Below are 25,018 nucleotides of genomic sequence, written 5' to 3'. Positions count from 1 at the left end.
TGACCACGTGATTACGACTCTGCAATTGCCGTCAAGCTTCGTCCATTCTTCTACTTCCTCTTCCCCACCATGTTTCTGGTGCCGTCTTTCTAACCGAGCATGTTTTCGCGACTGTATGAGCTATCTGTCTTTACATTGTGTGTAGTGTACAGTATATTTCACGGCCTCGTGTCGGCCACGATTTCCTTCTATTCCAAACCTGTACCAACTTCAGAACTACGGCATATTCCCCCCTTGCGCATCCACGAGCAGCCTGAGCTCAGCCAGGCGCACCTTCATCTTCGGTCTAGCAGCGGGAATTAACCATAACTCATTCCCCCGGAGTCAAAAATACCTACACTTCCATGAGTTTTGCTTCCAGGTCGAGCTTCTCTTCTTGCAGTGCCAAATGTTTCTCCACATCGAGCTTCGTGCTACCATAGTGGTCAGTCCCCAGCATTGCGGTTAGAAACGAGTCGACGCACAATATATATCCACCCTGACCATCGTACTGTAGGATATGCGAATGATACTTCCACAGCGAAGACCGGTGAGAGACTGTCAGAAGCGTTATGCCCAAAGCAGTAGCATGCTCCATCATTCTTCCTTCCACATCCGGAGGGACAAGTGATGTCGCCTCGTCAAGGATAGCATACTGCAAAACATGAGACAGGGTCCTCAGGTGCAGGTCCAAACTTTACCTTAGGTCTGTGATAAAAGAGTCTGGCCCAAGCAAGCTTCTGTTGGTCACCACCGCTCAAAGTCTCTCTCCATTCTCGTGTCACGTCCCAGCCCTCACGCTCCACCATGCCATCCATTTGCACCACAGCCAGCACAGCAAGTAGATCGGTATCCGATACCCCACCTACAAAGTGTATCAGGACCGTAAGGGCGGTGGATCTGGACATACGTACGCTCTCTCATTTGTTCTTCGGAATGGGGGTAGATGACTTGGTCTCGAAAGGTGCCCAAAGAAAGATACGGCCGCTGCGGGATCAGTAAGAAATCGGAGGCTGGGGGTTTCCGCACAACGCCGCCTGGAAAATGCTTATGTATTCTGCTTCAGAGGTTCTGACTAGATGCGTACCGTAAACTGGCCAGAGACCTCCAAGAATTCGGAACAGTGAAGATTTCCCAGAGCCTCGACGAAATCATTATTCAAATTGCAATCAAGGATATATCTTAATCTACCGTTTGGTCCAACGATGAGCAAATTTTCCTGTAATGTGTCATTTCAACCGATGAGCACCTACGAGAAAGCGCATGCCTACCCCCGGTTTGACACTGAAAGTCAAACTCTGCAAAAGTACATCACCATTCGGAGTGACGATCGGAACATTCTCGAATTGGATATCCTCCGACAGGAAAACTTGGCCACGACCACGTAGGACTAAAGGCAATAAGGCTGAGCAGGAATTGACTGCCAAATCGACTGCGTGACTTACTTGCACCGTTCTCTCCCGTCGTTGCGCCGTTTGTTAGCGCCTTCTCAAATTTGCCTGCCCGCACATCGGATAAGGCGTCCAAAATGAGAAAAACACGAGACGTGTACCCAGCCAATTCAGCGAGATCCTTGTATGAGTACATCACACGGCCGACAGCATCTACTTACGCATCAATCACCGCAACAACACAAGGATATGCATCGACGTACCTGATGATGACAACAGCAATCTCCGGTTGGTAACAAAACCTGAATACAGGCTGAATAAGACGAGGTCGCGTATGAAAGAACACGAAGAAACCTTCGGTTCGACCTCCCTAGATCAACGTGTGCTGCGCCTGGAAATTTGAAGAATACCGGAATTGCGCATATGACCAGCTAGAAGATAGTTCATGTTGGTGGAGGCCCCGACATAGTAAGAAAGACCACTAACTCCGAAGCTTCCCCACAACCACTTGATAATCCCCTCTTCCGCACAAGCATACCACCACCTTTTATTCATAACCTCTTCCTCGTGTCTTGCCAGTGTGATATACTCTCTCTCAAGCAACTCCCTCTCTGTTTCCTGCCCGCCGAAGAATGCGATCTCTTCTGCGAATTCCACTAAACGAGAGTGACCGTGCCGCAAATTGCCTGCAAGTGCTGCAGACTGGGCAGTATAAGTACCGAAGGACGGGGATAACACCCGGACTATTCAAGAAATAAACGTTGGCATCACTGGGAGAAAAAAAAGAGAGATATGAACGTACGTAAAGCGGAAGATGTTTGAATTAAAACTGTCAGAATAACCAACCCTTCCGCACCTACATTCTGTGCAAGTTGGTAATTATAGAGAATAACATCGAGAGTGGGTTTCGCGAGATTCGCATAGATAGCTGCAAGGTGTGCGGAAAACCGCTGGATATCATAAGTGATCATCCTAAAGAAAGCGCGTCAACAACGAAAGCAAAAACAAAAAGTGTACGGGACCTAACTGGTCGGGTACTTTTATACGGTCATCCAGACTTGCTGAATGACTGTGAGCGGGATACACGCCTCCGCGTTCGCTCACTTACAAAGCTTGTAATAACACTTCCCCTCTGGCCCTTCAGCTTCCTCCCCAAAATACTGCTTGAGAACTTCATTCGTCAAACGCGTCCGGTATGCGATTGTCAATTTATTCTGGACATAACTAAGCCAACTATTTGTCCAGGTGGCAGGTACAGCAACAAGTAACCAGCGGATGATATTCAGCAAAAATTGGAAAGATTGTCCGCGAACCAACTGACGCAACAATCCTATTGTATATGCATTGATCTTGTTCGTCAGTTGCACTATGTTCACCGAGCCACTCACTTTCCGTCCAGTGCCGCTACATATAGAGAGATCGCGGTTCGAAACACCAACAAGGTTGAGTGCATGCAAAGTAAGAGCGCCTCCTTCGTGCGTATGCCTGGGATGACGATCCGTAGGATGACTCTGAGTCGCTGGTAGAACGCCGCATCAACCTGTAAATCGCTATTGAAGTGTTCCCCGTGATCGTTCGTTGGGTACCCACCGCCACACGGGTGGCTTTACCGTCCGATAGTTTCGCTCCACCCCTCCGCCGTGGACTGGGACGAGCCGCAACCCCTCGATAGGCAGCCAGCAGGACATGAAGCACAAAGCCGGTCATGAGGCCCCGCTGAATGAGGGGTCTGTGAGCTGAGTAGGCACGTGTAAGCCCGGCGATACGCTCTCTTGAAGGACGGCATTTGGAGAGGATAGCCATCGTGATTGGGGAAAGGTGTCCAGTCTCAAAGTTAAAGCCAGGCCGGAGCTGGCGGGGATCCCCATACAAGGACGGTGTCAGCATCCAGCCGTGCACATGTGATTCCTTGTGGCCATATAAGCTTATGTAATGCTCAACCCACTGTCCGAGCCTGCCATCCACCTAGAACTCGGTAGTCACAGAATACCCCATCGCTATCCTTACTGGCCGCGGGCGTATAAAATCGGATTCCTATCGTGTTCGGCGCCTTGCACGAGAACACCCTTATTTCTAGATGTCTCCTCGAGAGCCTACAAGACCTGAGGATGCCCCAAGCGATGCTAACACAGTGTCAATCACTACTAATCTCAGTTCTCTAGTTGCTGGAGGTCCCGTTCTCGCCGTGGATTTAGATGATGTACTATGCCAGACGAATTCCGCAATTTCCAAGTGTAAGTGAGTCCTTGTGATTCAGCTATTGTATTTGCCAGCATAACCACACGAACAGGGCACAATGACAACTACGGCACACCAGACGAAATAAACCTTTCTAATTTCTACTATTACTATTACTGGAAAGTAAGTGCGTCTCTTCTTCAGGTAATCTCGTAACGCAAGGCATGAGCAGAACCCATTCTGGGGATCACCCAGTGTTACCCATGGTAAAGTTCGCGAATTCTATCAAACAGGTTGGATCGAGCACGTACCACTCGTATCGGGGGCAAAGGAGGGTGTGGAAGCACTGCGTCGAATGGGCTATCGTCTCATCATTGTAACGGCGCGGAACAAGGAAGTCGAGCATGCCAGCTGGAAGTGGGTCAATCGCCACTTCGGGGACCTCTTTGAATGCATCATATGCACTGGGCAGTTTGCAAATGCTCAGAAAGCCGTCTCAGATGGTACTTACAAGCATTTCGTTGCAAACAACGGACATGCGGTGGCCACCAGACTCAGCAAGGCCCAGGTATGCATGGACATCGGCGCAAAGCTGCTCATCGATGATTCCGTCGAGAACGCCATGGCATGCATGCGGCACACGGCCGAATCTGGCGGTGGGGTTGCACCACCCCATGTCCTGCTTTTCGGTTCGTACGAGTGGAACAAGCGGTTATCTCAGCACTCGGAGGAGCAGGATGACATGGTGTACGCCAAGCGCATTGAGGTGGAAGGTGACAACCGGTTTCTTGAGCGCGACGTTATCCATTGCGAGGAAGAGCTGAGGAAGGTTAACTCGCCCAAGGTCCGCGTGAAACGTGTACAAGACTGGAACGAGGTTGTTGCGCATGTGGAGGCAGAGAGGGCCGCCGGAAGGTTGTGAGACCACTAGTTTCTGCAGGATGCTTCCTTGCTTGTGTTAGAAGGTCACTTCCGCATTCCGGCCTTGCCACCATATCGTCATCAAACTTGAACAAGAACTTCAACTGTCCAAGTTAATATTCTTTCTTTTCAAAGCGGCACCTCCGTCGCACGCGCACCTTGGCACTTTCTGGGACATTTACAGGATAGAACTACTTACAGGTAGTTGGAAAGTGATGTCAAGCCAGACTCTGTCGCACCATCAAATCATCCAGGTGTATACCCTCATATACTGTGGGCTGACGGTCCGTTTGACAGCCTGTCTGTTACAGTTCGGCCTTTCTATATCAGGCACGATCCAAGTGGAAGGCAGGTATTAGGCCGGCCGGAGGAGTGTACTGTTTTAGTATCTGTCGGGGTGGTAGCTGCTTTAAAAGGCAGCAGTGACATCAGGGTGACGTCTCTAGGCAGAAGTGAGAAGGGCACGCTGCATTCTACCTGACCCGTTGGCAGTAGTTCGCTTCTCGTCTTCTGTAGTTCGACTGGCACCTTCCTCTTTCTTATAAAACCGTTTAGTTTCCTTCCTCACCGTCGTTTCTGGAGATGGCGACAAACGCGCCGCCAGAGAGCGTGCAGGCCCGCCAGCAACAGATCCAGGAGGACGCACACGCGCAGGTGCTCGGAATTGTCGACGAAGCTGCATCCAGGGGCGCTGCCGTCCACGTATTTGACCCAGATGCTCCTCCAGAGAAGAAAGCCTCTGACGTGGCCAAGAGCCAAGATAAGCTCAAGCCTTATACGAGTTCAGGCAGCGACGTCCCTGCATGCAAAGGTACGTAGTTCGAGCGACCTCTGGCAATTTCGACCGCCTTTAACAGTTCGGTTGCGTTCAGAAATGCCTATTGATACTGGAACGAAGGGAGTCGTGCCGACCATTACTGTGGAAGATGCAGACAGACCAGCTGAAGAGAAGCTGGAGAAGCAGGACAAAGCCGCTCCAGTCCCTGCTTCACCTTCTGACATAGGCGCTTATCCGTCCGGGCCAGCCCCAGAGATACCGGAATGGTATAAAGTTGGATGGCGTTCTGTGGCAAACGTCGACGTTCCTCGGTCTGAAGACGAACAAACGACGGATAAGGCGGTCCTCGAACGCTTCTTGCCTGAACAATTCTACGGTGATTGGTACCATAACGCTGGTATCATCGTTTTCGTGCGTCTGTTGAGACTTGTCAACTTTAATCCGGCTCACTTTCCGCAGGCTGTGTGTGCATCTCATTTCTTCACGCGTTTCAACTTCGGATGGGGATGGCTATTTATCCTTCTCGCAGTCTGCTGCACTTACTACACAACGTCGATGGCTCGTGTCAGGCGCTGCGCGCGAGATGATATCCAGCGCGAACTGGTCAAGACTCGTCTGGCCTCAGAACACGAAAGTGCCGACTGGCTGAACAATTTCCTCGATCGCTTTTGGCTCATATATGAACCGGTACTCTCTAAATCGCTCGTGGCTACCGTGGATCAGATCCTCAGCATTAGTACTCCTGCCTTCTTGGACTCTCTTCGTCTCAGTACCTTCACTCTCGGTACCAAGGCGCCCCGTATTGTCAAAGTTCGCACATTTCCCAACACTGATGATGATATCGTGATGATGGACTGGAGCATCTCCTTTATGCCAAACGACATTTCCGATATGACCCCTCGCGAGGCAATGAAGAAGGTCAATCCAAAGATTGTCTTGTCAGTGAGAGTAGGCAGGGGATTGGCGAGTGCAGCGATGCCGATTCTTATAGAGGACATAACTTTCGCGGGCCTTATACGAGTCAAACTTAAGCTGGTCTCGAACTTTCCCCATATTCAAATTGTTGACATCACTTTCCTGGAGAAACCCACCCTTGACTATGTCTTGAAACCCGTAGGAGGTGATACGTTTGGTTTTGATATCGCCCACGTAAGTTTTATCGCAACCTGTTTGATACTTACTGACGTGCACAGATCCCTGGGCTATCCGAATTTATTCGCGAGATGGTACATGCCAACCTCGGGCCGATGATGTACGATCCCAACGTTTTCACGCTTAATTTGGAGCAACTACTGTCAGGCGTCCCGCTGGATGCGGCAATTGGTGTTGTTCAGATCACCATCGAAGCTGCTCGAGGACTCAAGGGTAGCAAGATTGGCGGTGGATCACCCGATCCATATGTTAGTGTGACCATAAATGATCGGCAAGAGCTTTCCAGGACGAATCACTGGAGTAATACGTGAGTACGCATACATACGCCGTCAAGTCGACCCAGTTAATCTGCCTATATAGATATAATCCAACGTGGGCAGAAACTAAATTTATCCTGGTGAACACCTTGCGAGAACCACTGGTGTTGAATGTCATGGATTATAACGAGCACAGGAAGGACACTCGTCTTGGGTCGGCTACATTCGATTTGCAAAAACTACAGGATGACGCAACCATCGAAGGCATTGAACAACCTATACTGAAGGATGGCAAGGAGCGTGGCTTGTTGCGTTTTAACTTGTCATACTATCCAGTCCTGAAACCGGAGATGATCGAAGGAAAGGAGCAAATTCCAGACACGAGTTCGTAGCTCGACTGACATTAGGCACAATCTTTTTTTTGCTGAACCTATTTTTTTGGCAGATATTGGCATAGTTCGACTTACCGTACATCAAGCAAAGGACCTTGATTCTACTAAGTCCCTTACTGGCGACCTCACTCCACTCGTGAAGGTTTATCTAGGCGAGGACCCTTCCGCCATCCACCGTACGCAGATCATCAAGCACACGAATAACCCTGTTTGGGAATCGCCAACCGAATTCCTGTGTATGGATAAACGGTCTTCCTTGATTACCCTTAAAGTAGTCGACGACCGCGACATTCTGAAGGATCCAGTGATCGGGTACATGTCTGTTCGGCTGGAGGATCTACTCGTGGGTATGTCGGAAGGACGTGACTGGTGGCCCCTCAGTGCATGCAAATCTGGCAAGATTCGTATCAGCTTGCAGTGGAAACCACTTCAAATGGCTGGTGTACTTGGTGGTGTGGACCAGTATGTGCCTCCCATTGGTGTCGTCAGATTGTGGTTGCAGAGAGCGACGGATGTCAAGTAAGTGATTGTAGATTGACTCGTGGTAGGTGATGTGCTGACCGCCGGGTCTAGGAACGTTGAAGCGGCTCTCGGTGGCAAGGTGAAATCGGCATGGTGTTGCTGCTGTCCCCATGGACTAATAGTATTGCATGCAGAGCGACCCCTATGTACGAGTACTGGTGAACAACGTCATCAAGGGGAGGACGGAAGTCATCAACAACAGTAAGCCGTTGTCCACACATAGAAATGTTTAGGAATTTAGCATTCGCAGACCTCAACCCGAACTGGGACCAAATCATCTATATTCCTGGTATGTCCATCCAGATGGCAGTTGGCTGATTACCGTTTGATTTTTCACCTACAGTTCATTCACTCAGAGAGGTTTGCGTTGATGTTACTGCTTCGGGTAGTAAATGCTGAGGCGCTTTACAGTCCATGTTCATGGAAGTTATGGACTACCAACACTTGACGAAGGTGAGCAAATTGTTTTCTCTTGACCGGTGTTTACGAAATTGGCTCTCCGTAGGACCGGTCACTTGGTTCCGTGGAACTCCATGTCAGTGAGCTAGCTCGGGAGTCCCCGACAGACACTCAGTACCGCTACGAATCTACCGGAAAGAAGGAGGCAGAAGACCCCCTCAAGCTAGACGGTGGTAACGGACAGACATTCCAAGGCCGTCTCCACTATGTTACCGAGTTCATACCTTGCCTTAACCTCAAGAATGTGCACTTTGATGCGGATGAGAATGAAATGCAACAAGTGGCTCATCGTGTGAGCGATATCGGCGACTCTTCTGGCAACGAGAAACGAGACGTCACGGTCCGTCCACCCATGGATGGTGTGCAAGGGAAAGAGCGTGAAGGTGCCTTTGGCAACGGCGTTGCGGGTAAGGTGGAGGGCGATCCTGATGGTGATGAGACAAAAGACAAGGAGATATCAGGAGTGGAGCTCGGCAAAGAAGAGCTTTTGAAGCATCGTGTGTATTGGGCCACTTGTTGTTACGAGCCTCAACTGATCTACCCACAGAATCTGGTATCATCATCTTCCACATATTATCTGGGCAACTACACAAGAAGGCACGGTTGGAGGTACTTTTGGATGACGGTTATTGGCCGGCATTTAGCACTATTAAAGCGCGGAGCACGCGTGCGCAATGGCAGTACGTTGGCGAAGCATTCATCAAGGAACTGGACTTTGGACGTATTTGGCTAAGACTGAACGAGAATGCGGAGGGTGACAAAGATGATATCATTGCAGAATGGAAGGGCAACGCAAAACCCTTCGTGGATGCCACTTTGGTAAGTTCTACGCGACAAGCTAAGGGAGGTGCTTATGATGTTTGTTTTTTGTAGGATCGTCGTTGCACCTACACCCTCACCAACGACGAAGATAAAACTTCCACCGTGGTTATCGAGACGCGCTACGTTCCGGTCCCCGTGAAACTAGAGCCCAGGGAGAGTATCAACAGTTAGTTTGATGGATTTGACCCAATGGATGTTCTCTGACACTGTCATTAGACCAGGGTGTGCTTCGTGTCGAGTTAGTCGGTGCCAAAGATCTTCGATCCGCTGATAGAACGGGTGCGTGGTGATACCCTGTAGCGCTTGTTCCGCTAATGTTTCATCGTAGGCAAATCTGACCCCTACGCTGTCTTCACGCTTAACGGACAGAAGGAGTGTAAGTCGCAAACGAAGAAGAAAACTCTGCATCCGGAATGGAACGAAATTTTCAACATCAATGTGGTATGTTCGCTGTACGACATTGCTCACTCCCTGTCGCTGAAAAGCCCCTCTAGCCTTCCCGCGTTGCCGCCGACTTCACAGTGGAGGTCTTCGACTGGAACCAGCTTGAGCAAGATAAGAGTCTCGGTGTTGGTCGCATCCGTCTTGATGACCTTGAACCTTTGGAATCGGCAGAGCGGTTCGTCACCCTCTCGTCGGAGAAACACGGAGAGAAAGGGGCTGTTCATTTGCGCATGGTATTCCAACCCGAAATCATCGCTAGGGCACGCAAGAGCACTTCAACGTTCTCTGTCGCCGGTCGTGCCATGACTCATATTGGCAGTCTGCCAATAGAAGCGGGGAGAGGTGTTTTGCAGGGTGTCGGAAGTATATTCAAACGGGATCACGAAAAGGAAAATAGTCTACCTTCACATCCAGAAATTCTGGCAGCGACCCAGTCACTGGGAAGCGGAGGCGCTGCGTCACGATCAGTGGAATCCCTTCACACAACCGGTGGCGCACCTTCAGATCCTGGTGTGTTGAAGGTTGTGGTACTCAGTGCGAAAGGCCTTCACACCAACGAAGCAAAGCCTTACGCACTTGTTCGGGTTGGCGAGAAGGAGCACAAAACCAAGCATGGCCACAGCAAGACTTCTACTCCAGAATGGTACGTATCCGATGCCCCCAAGTGTTACTGCCTAGTAACTGGTTTTCAGGAACGAAACATTTGTTTTTCCCGCCAGTTCGTCGACACAAAAACTCTACGTGTGGGTTTACGACCACAAGACCCTTGGAAAAGACAAGGTACTCGGGGAAGGAGAGGTCGAGGTATGTGGTTTTTGTATAGCGAATATCGTGACTCAGCCTCTGGCACCTAGATCTGGCGACACCTCCAACCGGGCCAGTCTTCTGTCGCCGACCTCACTGCAGATTTACGAGAAGGAGGACAAGTCCGACTCCACTTGGAATTCGATGTCGACGCTAACGCGCACGCTCACGACCCATCAGTCACTTCTTTGGAACGCCCAACACCGGTATCACCTTCGAGGTTCAGCCTTCGAGGTCGACGGCCTGGCGCGACCGATGACAGCTGAAGCATTGGCACGTGCTAACCGTCTGTTACATTCATGCTACTTTCTTGATCGAGTCGATACGCTCGAATTGTTATCCTAATGATGTATGGAGCTTATAGTATATCAATGCCAGTCAGATTTTGGTATCAACGGTAAGCATCACGAAGGTGGGTATGCCATGGGAAGGTTGCGATTGCACAGTTGGGCTGGTAGCGTGACATACATAAGTCAGTTCTCGCAGTCAACAACAGCAGGAGGGAACCAGCCCTTTGGCCATATTCCCCAGATAGTGGAAAGCTTATCCGTTGCAACTCATAAGAGCAAATTGTTGTTGCAGTCACTTCGTATGCATACTTCGCAACAAATAGGGCAAAGTCAACCAGATCGCTGCTGCCTGGATTCAGCAGGCACTACCGATTCACCCGTGAAAACTGCAAGATGTGTAAGTTCTCGATGCCCGCCCGCCGCTGCGCTACGATCTGGCAAGTGTCAACTCAAGATTATTGCATGTCTAGAGACATACCTGGCACTGCAGACGGAATGCACGAAACATTCTCTCGCGGATCTCCGGAACGTCATTACCATCCAGAGTGACGAGATAGAATTTGCCCCGCTCGGACAGTAGTGCCTGGCAACTAAATAAACACGATATTTGGTTCAATGCCACAAGGCTTCGCACCTCGACGGTTTCCAAGAAGCGACTGGTTACCTCCATGCCATTGGTCCCCCCTGCCCATGAACCAGAAATGCCACGATCTAACTGGGCAGACAATACTTCTTCTGATTCCGTTGGCACATAGGGCGGGTTGAACAAGATGATATCGACCGAGCGCTGCAAACGCTTTAACAGTGGTCGAGCTAGATCACATGTGATTGGATCTAGTGGGATCTAGATTGCTAGGACGTGAATTGGTCGGCAGGGGTCTTCACTTCAGCAAACAATACCTTGTTACGGCGACCAGTTCTGTGAGTACAGTCTGAAGCACGATTGTTTATGTCCGTGCAGAGATAGACTGAAGAACGATTCAGAGAGTGCATTTCTCGAGAGCATGAACCCGTTCACGTGTATTTGTGGATCCCAGGATTGAACCTATGAATGCAGAGACACATCCTGATCCTGAGCTATCTTGGGAACGTCACATGTTAGCGAAGACGAGGAAACTGTCCCTCGTACCCTATCTCAAGGCAGATCAACGGCTTTTCACCTTTGAGATCTTCGGCGTCTTGTTCGAGCGCGTCAAGGAATAAGAATGTGTCCTCTAAATAACGTGAGATGTTCCCGTCCGGTGAGCATGGGCAAAACGCGTACCGGCAGGGTCATACACGTGGAGTTTATCTTGATCTGTAAGATGTGAAAGATCTGGCGTCGGGATCATTCGTGGAAACTCGTCCTCAGATGACGCTTCTGTGTGTAGCCTCGAAATTCCGATTATTATATTTCAGGATCACGTGGCTTGACAGCGCGTCGCGTCTCAAGATTTCATGTCAGGCTAAGTTTGCTATTGCTATTACACACCCCGTGCCTGCTGCAACTGAGCGTCTTTTACAGTAAGGAAGTTGCTCGGTGCACGGCGTAGTGGTCACTATTTTCCATTGCCATAGGCCAATTGACATCCTAACGTGATGGCGACAAGATCTAATACAGCTGGCCCAGCCACACGTGCCTCAACGCGCACTAAGACACCTGTTCCTGCTCCTAGCACAGGGCCGTCCGTGGTCAGGACGGCAAAGGGCAGAACCGCAAGTCAAACAGGACCGTCGAAAGCAAAGACAGCCGCATCGCGTAAACCGTTTGTTAACAAGGCCAATGCTCCTGACGACGATTCTACTGCACCAAATATTGGAGCTGGAGGTGGCCCTCGGCCGACAAAGGCAACGTATGTGGAACGCGAGTCGACGGTGGTATGTCCAGTTCGGGTCTTGCACCAGTACTTTTTTCTTATACTCGAGTATGTCAGGCGTATCTTCGTATCAGACCTCACCTGGGAGATGACGAACCGATGGCAATGCCGTATCTGGAGTCACTGTCAGACACATCAGTCAGGATGTCGGATCCCAGCATCGATCGTCAAGGTGGCGCAAAATCTGGTTGTCGGGTGTCGGTCATCGCGCCTTCCTCTGTATACAAATTCTCGCACGTATTCCCTCCCTCGACGACACAAGAAGATTTTTTTGCAACAACAACACTCCCTCTCATTCGGGATCTTTTGGATGGTCAAAATGGGCTTCTCTTCGCATATGGTGTAACAAATTCGGGCAAGACATACACGATTCAGGGTGGAAGTGAACCTGGGTCGGCTGGCATCTTGCCCAGGACTCTGGATGTGCTGTTCAATAGCGTCGATGGCTTGCATAGTGATGGTCGAGTAAGTACCCAAAAAACACCTTTCGTGTATACACATAAAGGATGTCGCAGTATCGGCCAGTGCGCCTCTATGGTGTCGAAGAAGCCGACCCTTCGGAGTCCGCTCCACCTACAGAGTTCGACGTTCCCAATGGACCTGCTCTCGCCCAGGTTCTGGAGGAACATCTGGCAACTACAGATAAACCAACTGACAATACTGACCCGACAGTGATCAAAGTGGATCGCAATTATGAGTATTCTATTTGGATTTCCTATGTGGAGGTCTACAATGAGAAGGTGTATGACCTACTGGCATCCGTAGACGAGAATGAAGAAGGCACTGGGTATCACCAAGAACAGGGTGTGCACCCCTTACTGCTCAAGCGAAAGGCACTCACGGTGAAGCCGTCACCCACAACGGACACTATCGACAGTGGGAGCACCGGGCGATATATATCCGGATTGAAACAATTCCGTGTTACAGACGCTCTGCAAGCAAAAGCACTAATCAAACTTGGCCAGCTCCATCGACGCGTCTTTGGCACGCTGGCAAATAGCCAGAGCAGTCGCAGTCACAGCATTGTTACAATTAGAGTACTCAAAGGACATCGTGCCGAAAGAGACGTGAGTCCCCAACTCAATTACTCTTGCATATCCCTCTTCATAGAGGGAAGTTCAGGATCCTACCTCCTTGCAAATGTCACGACTGTCTGTGGTTGATCTCGCCGGTTCGGAACGTGCAAAAAACGCACAAACCAGTGGTGACCGCCTAAAGGAAGCTGGAAACATCAATAAATCTCTCATGATACTTGGTCAATGCATGGAGGTATCTGAAATTCTCCCGCTGTTTTTATTCTATTTTAATGTCACTTTAGGCCATGCGTACAAACCAAAAGCGCCTGGCTCGTGGCTCGGCAATTCCAGGACATGATGCTCAGGAACCTAGGAAGGCCTTAGCGATCGTACCCTTCAGACACAGCAAACTCACAGAAATCTTAATGGACTACTTCGTAGGGGATGGGAAAGTGGTATGATACTGCCTTACGGTTGCTGACTCAATTGTTACTGAGGTCTCATTACAGGTCATGATAGTCAATGTTAATCCATACGACACGGGATTCGAAGAAATTTCCCATGTTATGAAATTCTCTGCGTTGGCTAGAGAGGTTTCCACTGTCGTTAACAATGCTCCATTGCCCCGACTGCAATCCAGTCCTAACAAGCTGGGACTGCATGTTGGGCTAAACCCTTCTAGAATACCGCGAGGAGTTGTACGCAAGGTGACAATCTCCAGTATTGGACCAGGAAAGAAAGTCAGCGAAGCCCAGTTAACTATACTTGAAGGCATGTTTCAACCCGTCTGCGATTTATCTCACGCTCAAATACGCCGTATGAATATAAGAGGACGAAGAGTCGGACGGAAAGGAGGATGAATCCGATGACGAAGCCATCAATCCATTAGTAGATGCGCTGTTCGACGAAATAGAAAATCTCAGGCTGAAGGTAAATCCAATGTCGCACACCGGACGTCTCTTCAACGGTCACATCTTCAGTTATACGAAGCAGAGATCCGCTGTGCCGTTGTAGAGGCCGAGACAAGAGAGGAAGTCATGAAAGAGATGGAAGAGAGGATGCGCGAAGTCGAGAGAACTTACGCGCAGAGACTAATGAGCGAGGTATAGATCAATGACATTAAGCATGTTGTAACTGCTGACGGCGCTGACGGAATCAGGTGGAACGAAACGAACGGAAGATGGATGCCAAGATCGATATGCTACACCAGGCTGGCTTGCTTGGTACGGCGAAGAAACCTGTTGTGTCAGAAAGCGAGATAGATGGTTCGATCTCGTTGGATGAAGACGTATGTTGTGGGTTATCTGGTGCTTCGGTCCGTACGCTCTAAGCATTTTTAAATAGGGTTCTTGTGGCGTGGCGGAAGATTTTTCTGACCCGCCTTCCTCACCACTTGATGGAAAAGCGAATTTTGGAAAATCTATTGGAAGCATAACAAAACAGTTTACCTTGCTGTCGATACCGGCCGACGAAAGATCGGGTGAAACTAGTGCAACCATGGAAGACAGCAAAATGTTAGTCGGCGAGAGTGACGAGAACATGCCTCTTACTGTTACATCTGCGAAGACAGTCGACATGGACCATGAAGTTGATGATTCAATTATCATCGTACCGAACAGGAGAGCAGGTACGGATACAGGAGTCGTCTATATACCCGGCAAGGGTGAACTGGACGCCGTGAAGAAGAAGAAAAGGTGATGCCTTGCGTCCTGATGAGCGCACGCATATTGCTGATAGTTGTTTCAAGACAACTAGGTTCAAAGTCCGTCATCACACAAGAGCAGGTAGAGCAGGTGGTAGGAGCGATGGAGCTGAAAACAGACAAAAGCACGAGAATTAAGCGTATGGCCCGAGCAAGTTAAGCGCGAGCGCACACAGATGAAATTGCATGCTGTATCTTACTACTCGATCTGCATCCTGGCCTTACGCCAGTTATTGTACTTTGCGCATCTGTTGTGATCCTTGCCGTCCATCCATAATGCAATGCATTTGTATCGTCATAAGTAGTGAACATCAGCGGTCGTAGCGAGGTGTGCGTTATTGTCTGCGTAGAACCATTACAGTGGACAGAACAAACGAACGGAGTGAAAGTGAACATAGTAATCACTGAGGGTATGGAGTACAATAATTCAAACGTTGGTATGAATATCATAAATGTCCTATGGCGAGCGATGAGCAATCTAACTTGGGGAGACGCCATTAACGAAATACATACGTGAATCAGGCAAGGAGTTCCTGAATCTGGTCTTCGCTACTGTCCAGCATAGCCAAGAAAACGCGTAGCATATCGCGACTCGCTTGAAGATTACTCTTCTCCTCTTCAGCCTGGCCCCTTACAAATGACCAAAGAGAACTGGCTTCCCTCGCTGCCGAAGAAAGCTCCCAGTTCTTATGCAACGCATCGAGCAAAGTATCCAACGAGGCGCGAGTTTCCTCCTGTCCTTTGACGAATGCCTCCTGAGCGGCTTGCTCGCGCCGAACCTCCGCATGCCTCAACTCATCCTGCAATGATGCAGTAAACGCCACACGCTCTTCATCCATCCGCTCTCTGGTTTGGACGCTCGAGTGGAGCTGCTCTTCGAGGAACGATATTTGCTTCGCTAGTTCCTCCGTCTCTTTCAAACGAGACTGCTTCAGACTGTGGAGCTGCTCCTCTAGTTCATGCACTAGTGAGAGACGTTCTCTGGCAGTCTTCTCAGCTTGCGCAACTTGAAGACGAAGAAGGGCGACAGTTCCAGAATCCGTAGGTACGTGAAGTTCGGTCGAAGTTTCGAACACTTGCGTCAGATGATGAACAGAGGGTGAAGGAGTAACATCAGGAAGTAGGACCTGCGATATGGAACCATAGCCGGCAGGAGAGGGTAGAGCAGATAGACTAGGGCTATCGGGCATTTCTAAGCCCATAGCGCTTACATTGGGTGAAACCCCTCCGGGAGTAAAGGGGGCCGTCACGTCGGCCAACATACTCTCTACTTCATCTTGTGCCAGCAATTGCGATTGATCAGCTAAATGGTCCCATGAGAAAACAGAACCATGGTGGTGGTCGTGACTACCACCCTTTGGGCGCAAGGCAGGCGAGCTCTCGTAACTTGGGGGAATGGGAGACAGATATGAAAGATTTGCGCGAGTTGGGAGGAGGCTGGGCGGCCGGGATGGAGTGTGCGGCTGAGAATCACTTTGGTGATACTGAATCCTCGGAATTGCTGGCGTCGGCACCGCCAGTGACGCAACAGGTGCAAGTAGGAGATCGACCTCGCCGACTTCCATACTATCATCACTCCCGCCCTGGGCAGCGCCTGTGGGGGTATTCTCTAATCCAAGACTGCTGGAACCGTGTCGGGAGTGGCTTGCAAATGGTGATTCAGGAATAGGACGACCAGCGCTTCGTAGCGGGCTCGGAGCTTGGGTAGAAGCCTTTGAACATTTGAACCCGAATGGATTCTTAAGTGATGATGGTGTCGACGGAGAATTCTGGCTCCGTGAGGAGCTGGTGGATGAAGCCGACGAGGCGGATCGCACAAAAGTCGATCGCGAGGGCGATGGGGACCCCGTCTTCAAGGATTTCTTTGGTCGTGCGGAGTCATTACGAGCAGGAGACCCACTCGGCCTGTCTTTGGAGAGGGTAGATTTGCTCTTCTGGGGGGTTAAAGGTCTCGTAGGGCTGGGCAAATTGACCTTCACCGACAACGCCCTGTGAGGTAGGGGGCTGACAGGCCTCCTAGTCTTTGCATCAGACAGTCGTAAAGATCCTTTTCTCTTAGGGGACTCTCCACGCTCTGCGTCGTCTTCTTCAGAGGTGCTTAAACGCCTCCTTGATCCTGCATGAGCTGGAGAAGCGGGCTTCGCGACGACCACCGACTTTGGCCGATACTTGGGCAGGGCAGAAGTAGCACTCCCAGTCGCTGTTCTAGGACGAAGGGTGGACAAGCGTCTGGAGACAGGACTCGCCGCACGAGCATCCGCGACCTTGATGCCAAGTTCGTCTGAAGGGGATGTGCCTTTAAACAGACCAGACTGTCTCCTATTACTACGGGTGAGAGTCTTATTCGTGGGGGATTCGCCCCCCTTAATACATGTGGGGTTAGGAGACTTTGAGTTCTGGTTAGCAGCAGTGGCTTTCGGCATCGCTGTGCCAGTAGTCATGAGAGCACTGAGGCGACGAGAGGACTCCTTTGACTTCTTGGGGGCTTTCTCCTCGCGTTCACGGGGATCTTTGTTAATCACGTCCGCTAGGGCCTTGCCTACTGAAGTGAAGTTTAACGATTGCCGCAGCGATGCGCGCGTGGTTGGTTTGGCAGGCCGAGACGGCTTCGAGGTAGTTTCCGGAGACATGAGGACAAGAATCAAATGAGAAGAAACGAGGAAGTGTCCAGGATGGGAACTGTTTGGTTGCACTACTGTAGTCTGTCAAGTTCGTGAACGTTGCGTGGTCGTCAGGACCTGAACACCACCCTTTTTTGTGTTTGTTTTTTTCGCGCGCAAGTGGCAGCCCCGAACGCGTGTGGTCTTGTTTGTCCCCTCACCACATGAATCTACCTACGCCCGGTCGCTCCTTGTAAAGAAAGACATACGTAGTCACAAGGTTGACCGCTGCATACCACAGTCCCTCCACCACCAGTCCAGAACGACCAACACCCACCACCTGCGATCGCAGTAAAATGTATGGTATCAAAAAGTACCGCAGCTCCAAAAGTGGTGTGGGCAATAGGGTAGGCACTATCGCCAGAGGCAACACCAGAGTTTCCAACAACGATCGGTTACGGGCTGGCTTATGACGTTTAGGGTCAAATGTGCCGATGATAAGCTTACTTCTCACCAACTCGAAGCCACCACGCCCAGGCGCATGCTTGATACCCTGGTATGAATAAGTATGGCATGATTGGATGTCGCATGAATACCCGGCGCCACACGTAGAACGTGTAGTGGCGGTTATCGGAAAGTAGAAATGGATGATGAATCCTGCCAGCACCCGTTCTATAATGAGATAACCATACACCAAAGTTTGGGACGCACGTGAAAAGGTTCACTGATATTGCCATCATCCCCGCAAGGAAGGCAGTTACAATGACTCTCCTGTTTAGAACTTGGAACATTTGCAAGTCTCCCAGAAATTGGTCTCCACGAACCGTGTGCTCCCGAACATTCGTCCCGCTACCTCCAACATCAGCGTTCGGGGACCGTCCTGAGCAAGGGCAACAGCAGGCCATCCTAATATTGTCGCAAAAGCAATGAAGTAATACAGCTGGGGTACATGCATCGCTGGAACGTGGTTGGCCTTGTCACCTGCAACACAGAATCACGCAGATTAACGGAGGTCCGGTTGTGCACCTACCCCAGATACACGCACCTAACACGACTCCGCCGTTCCAGAACACGAAACCACCGAAAACGGCCAGTACAAGCATGTAAGGCACGAACGGTGGGAGTAGTTGCGGTACTTTGCCGAACAGACTGAATATCGATCTCACGAGATCTCCTACAATTCCGTTCAGTGCCTCGCTCATGGACTCAAGTTTGGAACTGTGCTTCTTACCTGGGCAAGCGGTTAATGCGGGCGGGTCGTACAGTGGTTTCTTTCCGCGTTTTAGGTGGAGACAAGGAAGTTGGCTTGCGCAGAACGCGTACAAAACCCAAACGATGTTTGTCTGGCGAAAGAAGCAGCTAACCACGCCAAACTACGTAGTTTCTTCACGCAAGATGATTGGTTCTTTGACAAGTAATCACGTACCACTGCAGCTAGACTATGCTGGCTTCGAGTCGAGAACAACATGGTCGCAAGTACGGAGATGAGGCTCGGGACGTCTGTATAATATAGAAAGCCATAAAACCAAGCGAGGGGGAAAGTAGACAGCACTACGGCTTCCGTCGTAGGGCACAGAGAAGAAGGGCGTCGTTGATGGAACGCGAGAAGCTGGGTGAGGAAAAGTGGAAGAGTGATGAGAGTAAGGGTTACAGTCGCGCGCAACGTCCATAGACTGCAAGCAAACCCGAAGATACGATGTATCAAGACGCTCAGGACATATCTATTTTTTGTCAATGGTCAGCGCACCGCGTTCACCTCACCGTTCGCCGGCAAGCGTGTCGACGTACAGCCCAGGTGGTGTAGTGATCTTTGGATCCCAAGTAGACCACTCTCCTCGGCAGTACGCCAGGACTTGCGGGATGTGGAATGGCTCGTCCTGATTGGGGGGGTGATTGTAGGGTGTAATTCAATACAGCAATGGTGGAAATGCAGGACTCACCATGTAGGGGTCCATGACCTCACCGTTGAATGCCATGAGCACAGACACGGCAACCCCACAGTACACCAGGTAGAGTGCTCCACTGTTGGACATGCTGGAAGGTGTCGTGCGTCAAATTCTGGGAATCTGGACGCAAGCGTTTTTATGGTTGCCCACGGGTACAGGTACAGCGCGATATGACTTCAACCCGTGCCAACAGCGACCGCGCCCGTCCGTACCCGCACTGGAAAGCCGACAACAAACACCACTCTACACAGCTCTGCAACTGCTTTGCAATTGCACATGTCCTTACAATCCAAAGACCCTATTGCATAGTACGTTTTACGTGCACACAGCAAACACGCCCGCTAACTGTCATGTCTGTACTCAGGTGGAGAGCACGGTATCCTGCTGCTGGTCGGTGGAGCAGGGTGCTCTGCTCGAGAGGTGATACCAGCTCGCGGCAACTCTCCCAAAATGAATATTTGTATCATTGCGAAGTTTCGTATCTTGACCTGAGCAGTTTTCATGATACTGTACAGCCCAAGGCCTCCACCTACTGTCCACCAGCGTCCTCCCTCGCTTCCTTGTTCCCGGCAAGACACTTTGAGAGCAACGGTGCGTCGTGTAACCTATTGTCGACATAATTGACAATGGGTGTTCCACAAGTTCGTCCCGCGTAGCATCACCCCGACTTCCGAAGTGGTAGATGTTCACTTGCTCACCATCATAATGTACCGGATCGAGAGCGTGCGAGAGGGCCACAAAGTAAGGTGAACTTCTTGCGTGTCGACGCATGTAAAGCGATTCACTACTAATCACGGGCTGTGAGAGAAGGAAGAGTGTAAATGCCCAGATAACTGGTTGTACGAAAGCATCGGAATGCTCGACGATTTTCGTTCTAGTTATAATCTGAGAATGCCGACACATACTCCGGATGGTGCAACTTTTGGGATGGGCAGATGCAATTTGTATACAAAACCTGGATTCCCGAGTATTCATCAAGCATACAGGAACTGCAGATGCCACGCGCGAACAATGGACACATTTCACGAATCTTTAGGGGTTATCTTCTCCGCTCCGGATACACTTCTGGCTTCTGATGAACGAGGTTCGATTGATCCCTGAATGTCAACAATCCCTTTCCCCACGGCCCCTTCCCATTGTATGGCCCAGGTCAATAGCTTTTCCAAGGCGCTAGACCGTTCCTCCGCTCTCGCTGCTGTTGAGGTGCTCTACATAGGTTAACTCCGCGGATTTTGGTGCCTAAACTTGGAATCTATGATACTTCTGGCAGTCCTAAAACGTGCAGCGGAAGCTGCACTAACGGTGAACTCGGGTGGTGTTAGAGGGAGATGTGCGTCTTGCGAAAAGTTGTGGCACCAACGCGATGGAAGCTGTCGTTCAGGGATTTTTTTCGTGCTCGTGGTTCCCAACTGGAGCGGGAAAACTCGAGATGGAATGCTATATGTTCACCGGCAGGTAATCAGCATATCGTATGGCACTGTCTTCAGCGGCGAAGTTGACGCTTCAGATTCTCTGCTGCGGGATAGTAATACCCGACCGGCAGGCGCGATGACTAGGTGCGCATCCTGCAACAAGCAGCCTTGACTGAGCTTTGGAAAACAATGGACACTGGTCAATTTTTTACTTGGATCAAAGTGAAAGGGATCGCATTGATTGGTATAGCTCTAAATTGGCTACACGTACCATGGGGTGCGAGGGCGATGCAATACACCATTCGTTGTACGGCGTCATTGTTGGTGAGCCTATGGAAATACAGTACATACTCTTATAGACGGTCGCAGAACTTTGGGTGTCCGTTTTTGTCCAAGGTCTGTACATGAACAAGCGCCTATCTGGAGGTGAGTCTTTCCAAATATGGCCACGACGCGATCCTGTGTCCGGGATATCACAGCGTAAGCGTGACCATTCTTGTCGTCACCGCCTAGTCCATGAGCTTCGTTTATCCAAGTCCAAAGCCGATATGGGATCCTTGAGTCGAGGGGGCTATGCTCCTAGCCCTATATAAGGAGGTCCTATTTCGTGTTCGATGCTCTACACACTCCCCACTCACGTCCTTGCCGATCTGACTAGGCCCAGCTCTTGATCTCTATTACAGTCTCGCCACTCTTAGCTCTCAGCCATGCCCCCCAAAGCCAAGTCGTTTGAGGCGTTCCTCAAGAAGGGCGCAGAGCGAAGTCCGCCCGACGAGAAAGGCATCGTCAACAACAAACAGGAACGGAGACCTATTGCATCCGGGACCGAAACCAATTACAAGCGCGCACTAGGGACACGGAGAGCGCAACTTTACCTCCTCAACGTCTCCTATAGCCTCAGACCCATTGTACTCATCGTGACCAACAGCTACCAGGACCTTGAACCCGGTGCCAAGCTCGATAACTTCCAAACGCCCGAAGAATTCATGCGGATGATGGCCCATGCTATTGATGGCAGATATAACGGCGAGAAGGCATGCTTAAAGACTGTTCGTCAGTACTGGAAGAACACCATCCACTGCCCGTCAAGGGAGCGGTCGAGGTTTTCCTTACAGCGCGAGTTTGCTCCCAAGCCCCTATATCCATGTCGAGACTGACATCAAAATAAAACGCAGGACCTAATCGTTGGTGTCTTTCGCAATGAACGAGGCGAGCCCGAGTTCTTTATGGAGGTGAAGAGGATGTAGAAGAAGGCAATGTGGAACGACTCGGCCAATGCCCAGGCTATCGACATCGTCAGTTATGAGGACAAAAGAATACAAGACAAAGATAGCAGACGAACCTTTTCAGCCGCCCAACGGTCAAAGCAATCTTATCTGCACCAATAATCACGATCCAATAGATAGAAGCGAGCACCGAAACCGCAGAACGAGTCACAAACTGGTAGTGAGCGTGGGGGTAAGAAGACAGGAAAGGGGTCGCAGAAAAGTTGAGGACGAGGGTCGAGTTGCCATTCCTTGACGTAAAGGCTGTTAGTTACTGGTAGGTATGATAGGATAGAGATGGAAGAAAGAGACGAACCTAGACCGCCGCTGCGGCCAAGAAGGCCGGAATGTCGTCCCAGTATAAGTTTGCATCAGGGAACTCCGCAAGCACAAGCTCCCACACCCACTCGAACATAGTAGAGTAAGTGATATCGGAGCCGTCAGTGCCTTTGTTGGTCCCGCCGGTGAGCAAGGAAACAAACTCGCCGAGGGGGGAGACGATGGTGGACCCAGAATCACCTCCCTTGGAGAACGTGCCAGTCTCGTTTTCGTGAGGAGTAATGGGCAACTCGATCGACTCTAGATTGCCGGTGGGGAAGTATTTTCGGACAAAGGACATAAATCTGGTGGCTGTGCCGACGGTGGTGTTGGTAGTGAAGCCACGCTTGAGAACACGACGAACGGGGTCGCCTTGGAGGTTCTTCGTGTCAGGGTTCCTGACCTGCTCGGCGGTGAGTATGCCTTGGAGACGAAGCAGACCATCTTCAGGGTACTTGAAACCGGACGGGACATTGTCGCGTTCATGTAGTAACCCCTTGAGCTTGAATGGGGTGTGCTCGGGACCTAGAAGAGATGTACATTTCAGATTAGCGCATTTAATGAAACAGAACTAGCACCGCACCAAGACTGAGCACGTTTCCGGTGAGATGCATGAACCTATCTTTATACAACTCAACGACGCAAAGGTCGCGCGTGTACTGGTGAGGTGTAACACCAACACCGATAGGGGGCGCCCAGACGACGTATCCAATGACACGCTGCTTGATCTTACTCCACCCTTTCTTGATGTTCACGTAGAAATCCTTGAACACGTCAATCTTTGTGCGGACCTTCTCGAGCTCGGCCACGTTCTCGTCGAGCCTGGTCTGCGACTCTGGGAGGTTGATTCGATCCCGCACCCTGATTGTGAGCGTGTTGATTTTTCTCTCGATAAATTTGACGGTTTCAAGGAGCGTTCCAATATGTGCCTGGATGGAGACCAGGTAATTCGTGAAGGCAGGGTTGCCCATCAGAACGACATCCTTCTTGGGTCCAGATCCTGAATGGCCAGAATCAGAAAGATCTCAGATGCTCAAGTCAAAAGCAAACGTACCATGGTACCTATATTCCGCGTTGCCCGCTTCGGGACGGAACAGGTTATGACGGATGGTGACGGCAAAAAGCCTGTTGCCGGCGTGGAAGTAAGGTCCCATAGTACCTTGCATCGTGGTCTTCAGACCAGAGATAGGAAGACTGAGCGCGACGGAGACATTGTCGATGACCTCCTTGAGAGGCTCGCCGTCTTCGACGGTAGGGAAGAGAGCTGACCCGTGACCGGGTGAGGACTTGGGGACTGTCTCGCGATATGCGATGTCGATTTTGGTGACATTGAGACCGTCAAGGAAGGCGCGAATATCTTTGGTTACGTCGAACGCAGCGGTAGCGGTGAGAGCACCGGGCGCTACACCCACCCAGATGGTAGGGTTGGTGGTGTAACGGTCGCCGTCTTCGACAGGCATGATGGGAGCCATGGCGTCGTAGTCGAGATCTTCTTCATCGCCGTTGTCGTTGTCGTCCTCGTCCTCGTCCTCGCCCTCCTCGATCTCCCGGTCCTTCTTCTTGTTGAGCCAGGTGAATCGAATAAAGTCGACACATGTGGGTTCGACATTCTTTGCGTCGAGTAGCTCCACGACCTTAGAACGAACGTTAGGCAAATTGCTGCGTTACGAGGAGGCCACGCACTTTATCACGGACCCTATCCCACAAGCCATCCTTCCCGAACTCGGATCGTCTGGAACGGCAACCAGTCTCATGAGTCGCTTGTATTCCTCGGGGCCAGAGAATTCCTCATAGACGTCAGAGGAATCTCTATAGACGAGCTTGGGCCCGCGACCCTTTGGGCGGAGACCCGCATAGTAGAGATGAGCTTCGATCCTGGAAGGTTTGTAGGGATCACTTTCAACCGTGGTAGCAGTGGGTTCGCTGGTGGAGCTAGACCAGATGCTCTCGTTGTCGGAGGAATCACTGCTTTCATCCGAGGATGAGGCGTGCAAGTGTGCCTTTGTGGAGCACTCCTGGTCGAACCGGGCAGTGTTCACGTAGTCCTCGAGGTTCTCTTCGACGGGAAGGTCAACCTCTTCAGCTAAGTAAAGGATACGGGTGGATTAGTAGGGCTGAAGAGCAACAAAACGTCAGGAAAAAAACTGACCATTCGACATACTATCGCTTACCAACTTGTTAGCCTCCCCTATGACGCTGCATTATGACGCTGCATCTGTAACATTAAACAAACAAAAATAAAACAGCTGATTGCGCGACTTTTGCAGTAATGCGCAGAAAATTTGCAGGTGGCTGTGCCCACAGCTACTGACTAATGTCGCAAATTTCTTGGGCACGTGATAAGAACCTTATAATACATGTTAACGGTGGCTGTTCACACTTCCGTTATAAGCCATGCCAATGCCACCCATGTGTCATTGAAAGATTGCCAAAAATGGGTATTTGTACATAATATTTTACACATTTGCACTATATCTTAGATAAAATATCACATATTTGCTATAATCTAGCCAA

General features: G+C 50.5%; 9 protein-coding genes across 9 annotated transcripts; 3 read left to right on the top strand and 6 right to left on the bottom strand.

Moving 5' to 3' along the window:
• Positions 1-53: 53 nt before the first annotated feature.
• Positions 54-3,252, bottom strand: F5J12DRAFT_834841 (ABC transporter transmembrane region 2-domain-containing protein). Its single transcript, XM_051745878.1, has 17 exons — positions 2,961-3,252; positions 2,779-2,910; positions 2,479-2,719; positions 2,398-2,431; positions 2,173-2,342; positions 1,857-2,113; positions 1,737-1,801; positions 1,634-1,683; positions 1,425-1,583; positions 1,251-1,369; positions 1,171-1,198; positions 1,067-1,120; positions 894-1,016; positions 681-844; positions 465-634; positions 339-413; positions 54-286 (listed from the first exon to the last, which is right to left on the bottom strand). Exons 1-17 carry the CDS (start codon positions 3,171-3,173, stop codon positions 217-219), a joined length of 2,124 nt encoding a protein of 707 aa, XP_051599417.1. The 5' UTR covers positions 3,174-3,252; the 3' UTR covers positions 54-216.
• Positions 3,253-3,308: 56 nt separating this feature from the next.
• F5J12DRAFT_834830 (uncharacterized protein) lies at positions 3,309-4,933 on the top strand. Its single transcript, XM_051745877.1, has 3 exons — positions 3,309-3,604; positions 3,661-3,731; positions 3,781-4,933. Exons 1-3 carry the CDS (start codon positions 3,448-3,450, stop codon positions 4,468-4,470), a joined length of 918 nt encoding a protein of 305 aa, XP_051599416.1. The 5' UTR covers positions 3,309-3,447; the 3' UTR covers positions 4,471-4,933.
• Positions 4,934-10,475, top strand: F5J12DRAFT_834827 (tricalbin). Its single transcript, XM_051745876.1, has 19 exons — positions 4,934-5,280; positions 5,342-5,658; positions 5,707-6,396; positions 6,441-6,706; positions 6,760-7,040; positions 7,102-7,567; positions 7,622-7,649; positions 7,705-7,771; positions 7,821-7,859; positions 7,914-7,930; positions 7,982-8,023; positions 8,076-8,526; positions 8,577-8,848; positions 8,903-9,017; positions 9,068-9,130; positions 9,180-9,292; positions 9,346-9,938; positions 9,988-10,099; positions 10,150-10,475. The coding sequence occupies exons 1-19, from the start codon at positions 5,052-5,054 to the stop codon at positions 10,363-10,365; spliced, it is 4,377 nt and encodes a 1,458-aa protein (XP_051599415.1). The 5' UTR covers positions 4,934-5,051; the 3' UTR covers positions 10,366-10,475.
• On the bottom strand, positions 10,476-11,740 carry F5J12DRAFT_834824 (S-adenosyl-L-methionine-dependent methyltransferase). Its single transcript, XM_051745875.1, has 7 exons — positions 11,654-11,740; positions 11,519-11,603; positions 11,408-11,466; positions 11,290-11,357; positions 11,024-11,233; positions 10,868-10,972; positions 10,476-10,823 (listed from the first exon to the last, which is right to left on the bottom strand). Exons 1-7 carry the CDS (start codon positions 11,718-11,720, stop codon positions 10,755-10,757), a joined length of 663 nt encoding a protein of 220 aa, XP_051599414.1. The 5' UTR covers positions 11,721-11,740; the 3' UTR covers positions 10,476-10,754.
• Positions 11,741-11,746: 6 nt separating this feature from the next.
• F5J12DRAFT_834810 (kinesin-domain-containing protein) lies at positions 11,747-15,229 on the top strand. Its single transcript, XM_051745874.1, has 11 exons — positions 11,747-12,246; positions 12,303-12,710; positions 12,761-13,312; positions 13,368-13,514; positions 13,564-13,716; positions 13,771-14,032; positions 14,091-14,191; positions 14,242-14,364; positions 14,421-14,549; positions 14,606-14,955; positions 15,009-15,229. The coding sequence occupies exons 1-11, from the start codon at positions 11,968-11,970 to the stop codon at positions 15,121-15,123; spliced, it is 2,619 nt and encodes an 872-aa protein (XP_051599413.1). The 5' UTR covers positions 11,747-11,967; the 3' UTR covers positions 15,124-15,229.
• On the bottom strand, positions 15,230-17,712 carry F5J12DRAFT_769402 (uncharacterized protein). Its single transcript, XM_051742230.1, has 2 exons — positions 15,477-17,712; positions 15,230-15,420 (listed from the first exon to the last, which is right to left on the bottom strand). The coding sequence occupies exon 1, from the start codon at positions 17,591-17,593 to the stop codon at positions 15,482-15,484; it is 2,112 nt and encodes a 703-aa protein (XP_051599412.1). The 5' UTR covers positions 17,594-17,712; the 3' UTR covers positions 15,230-15,420; positions 15,477-15,481.
• Positions 17,713-17,745: 33 nt separating this feature from the next.
• On the bottom strand, positions 17,746-19,732 carry F5J12DRAFT_125305 (glucosyltransferase). The gene is made up of 9 exons (XM_051738054.1): positions 19,504-19,732; positions 19,352-19,440; positions 18,990-19,284; positions 18,795-18,936; positions 18,609-18,737; positions 18,388-18,544; positions 18,275-18,334; positions 18,078-18,220; positions 17,746-18,025 (listed from the first exon to the last, which is right to left on the bottom strand). Exons 1-9 carry the CDS (start codon positions 19,594-19,596, stop codon positions 17,781-17,783), a joined length of 1,353 nt encoding a protein of 450 aa, XP_051599411.1. The 5' UTR covers positions 19,597-19,732; the 3' UTR covers positions 17,746-17,780.
• F5J12DRAFT_125559 (uncharacterized protein) lies at positions 19,620-20,623 on the bottom strand. Its single transcript, XM_051738055.1, has one exon. The coding sequence runs from the start codon at positions 20,482-20,484 to the stop codon at positions 19,870-19,872; it is 615 nt and encodes a 204-aa protein (XP_051599410.1). The 5' UTR covers positions 20,485-20,623; the 3' UTR covers positions 19,620-19,869.
• A 1,879-nt stretch (positions 20,624-22,502) lies between these two features.
• F5J12DRAFT_893195 (uncharacterized protein) lies at positions 22,503-24,663 on the bottom strand (the record flags this gene model as incomplete). The annotated part of the gene is made up of 5 exons (XM_051747635.1): positions 22,503-23,029; positions 23,088-23,504; positions 23,559-24,138; positions 24,196-24,587; positions 24,654-24,663. 5 exons carry the CDS (start codon positions 24,661-24,663, stop codon positions 22,503-22,505), a joined length of 1,926 nt encoding a protein of 641 aa, XP_051599409.1.
• Positions 24,664-25,018: the final 355 nt, after the last annotated feature.

The sequence above is a fragment of the Pisolithus orientalis genome (genome assembly GCF_024613125.1).
Source record: "Pisolithus orientalis strain OTSU chromosome Unknown F5J12scaffold_16, whole genome shotgun sequence".
In the NCBI taxonomy this organism is placed as follows: domain Eukaryota; kingdom Fungi; phylum Basidiomycota; class Agaricomycetes; order Boletales; family Pisolithaceae; genus Pisolithus; species Pisolithus orientalis.
This window is presented reverse-complemented; position numbering and strand designations above follow the sequence as displayed.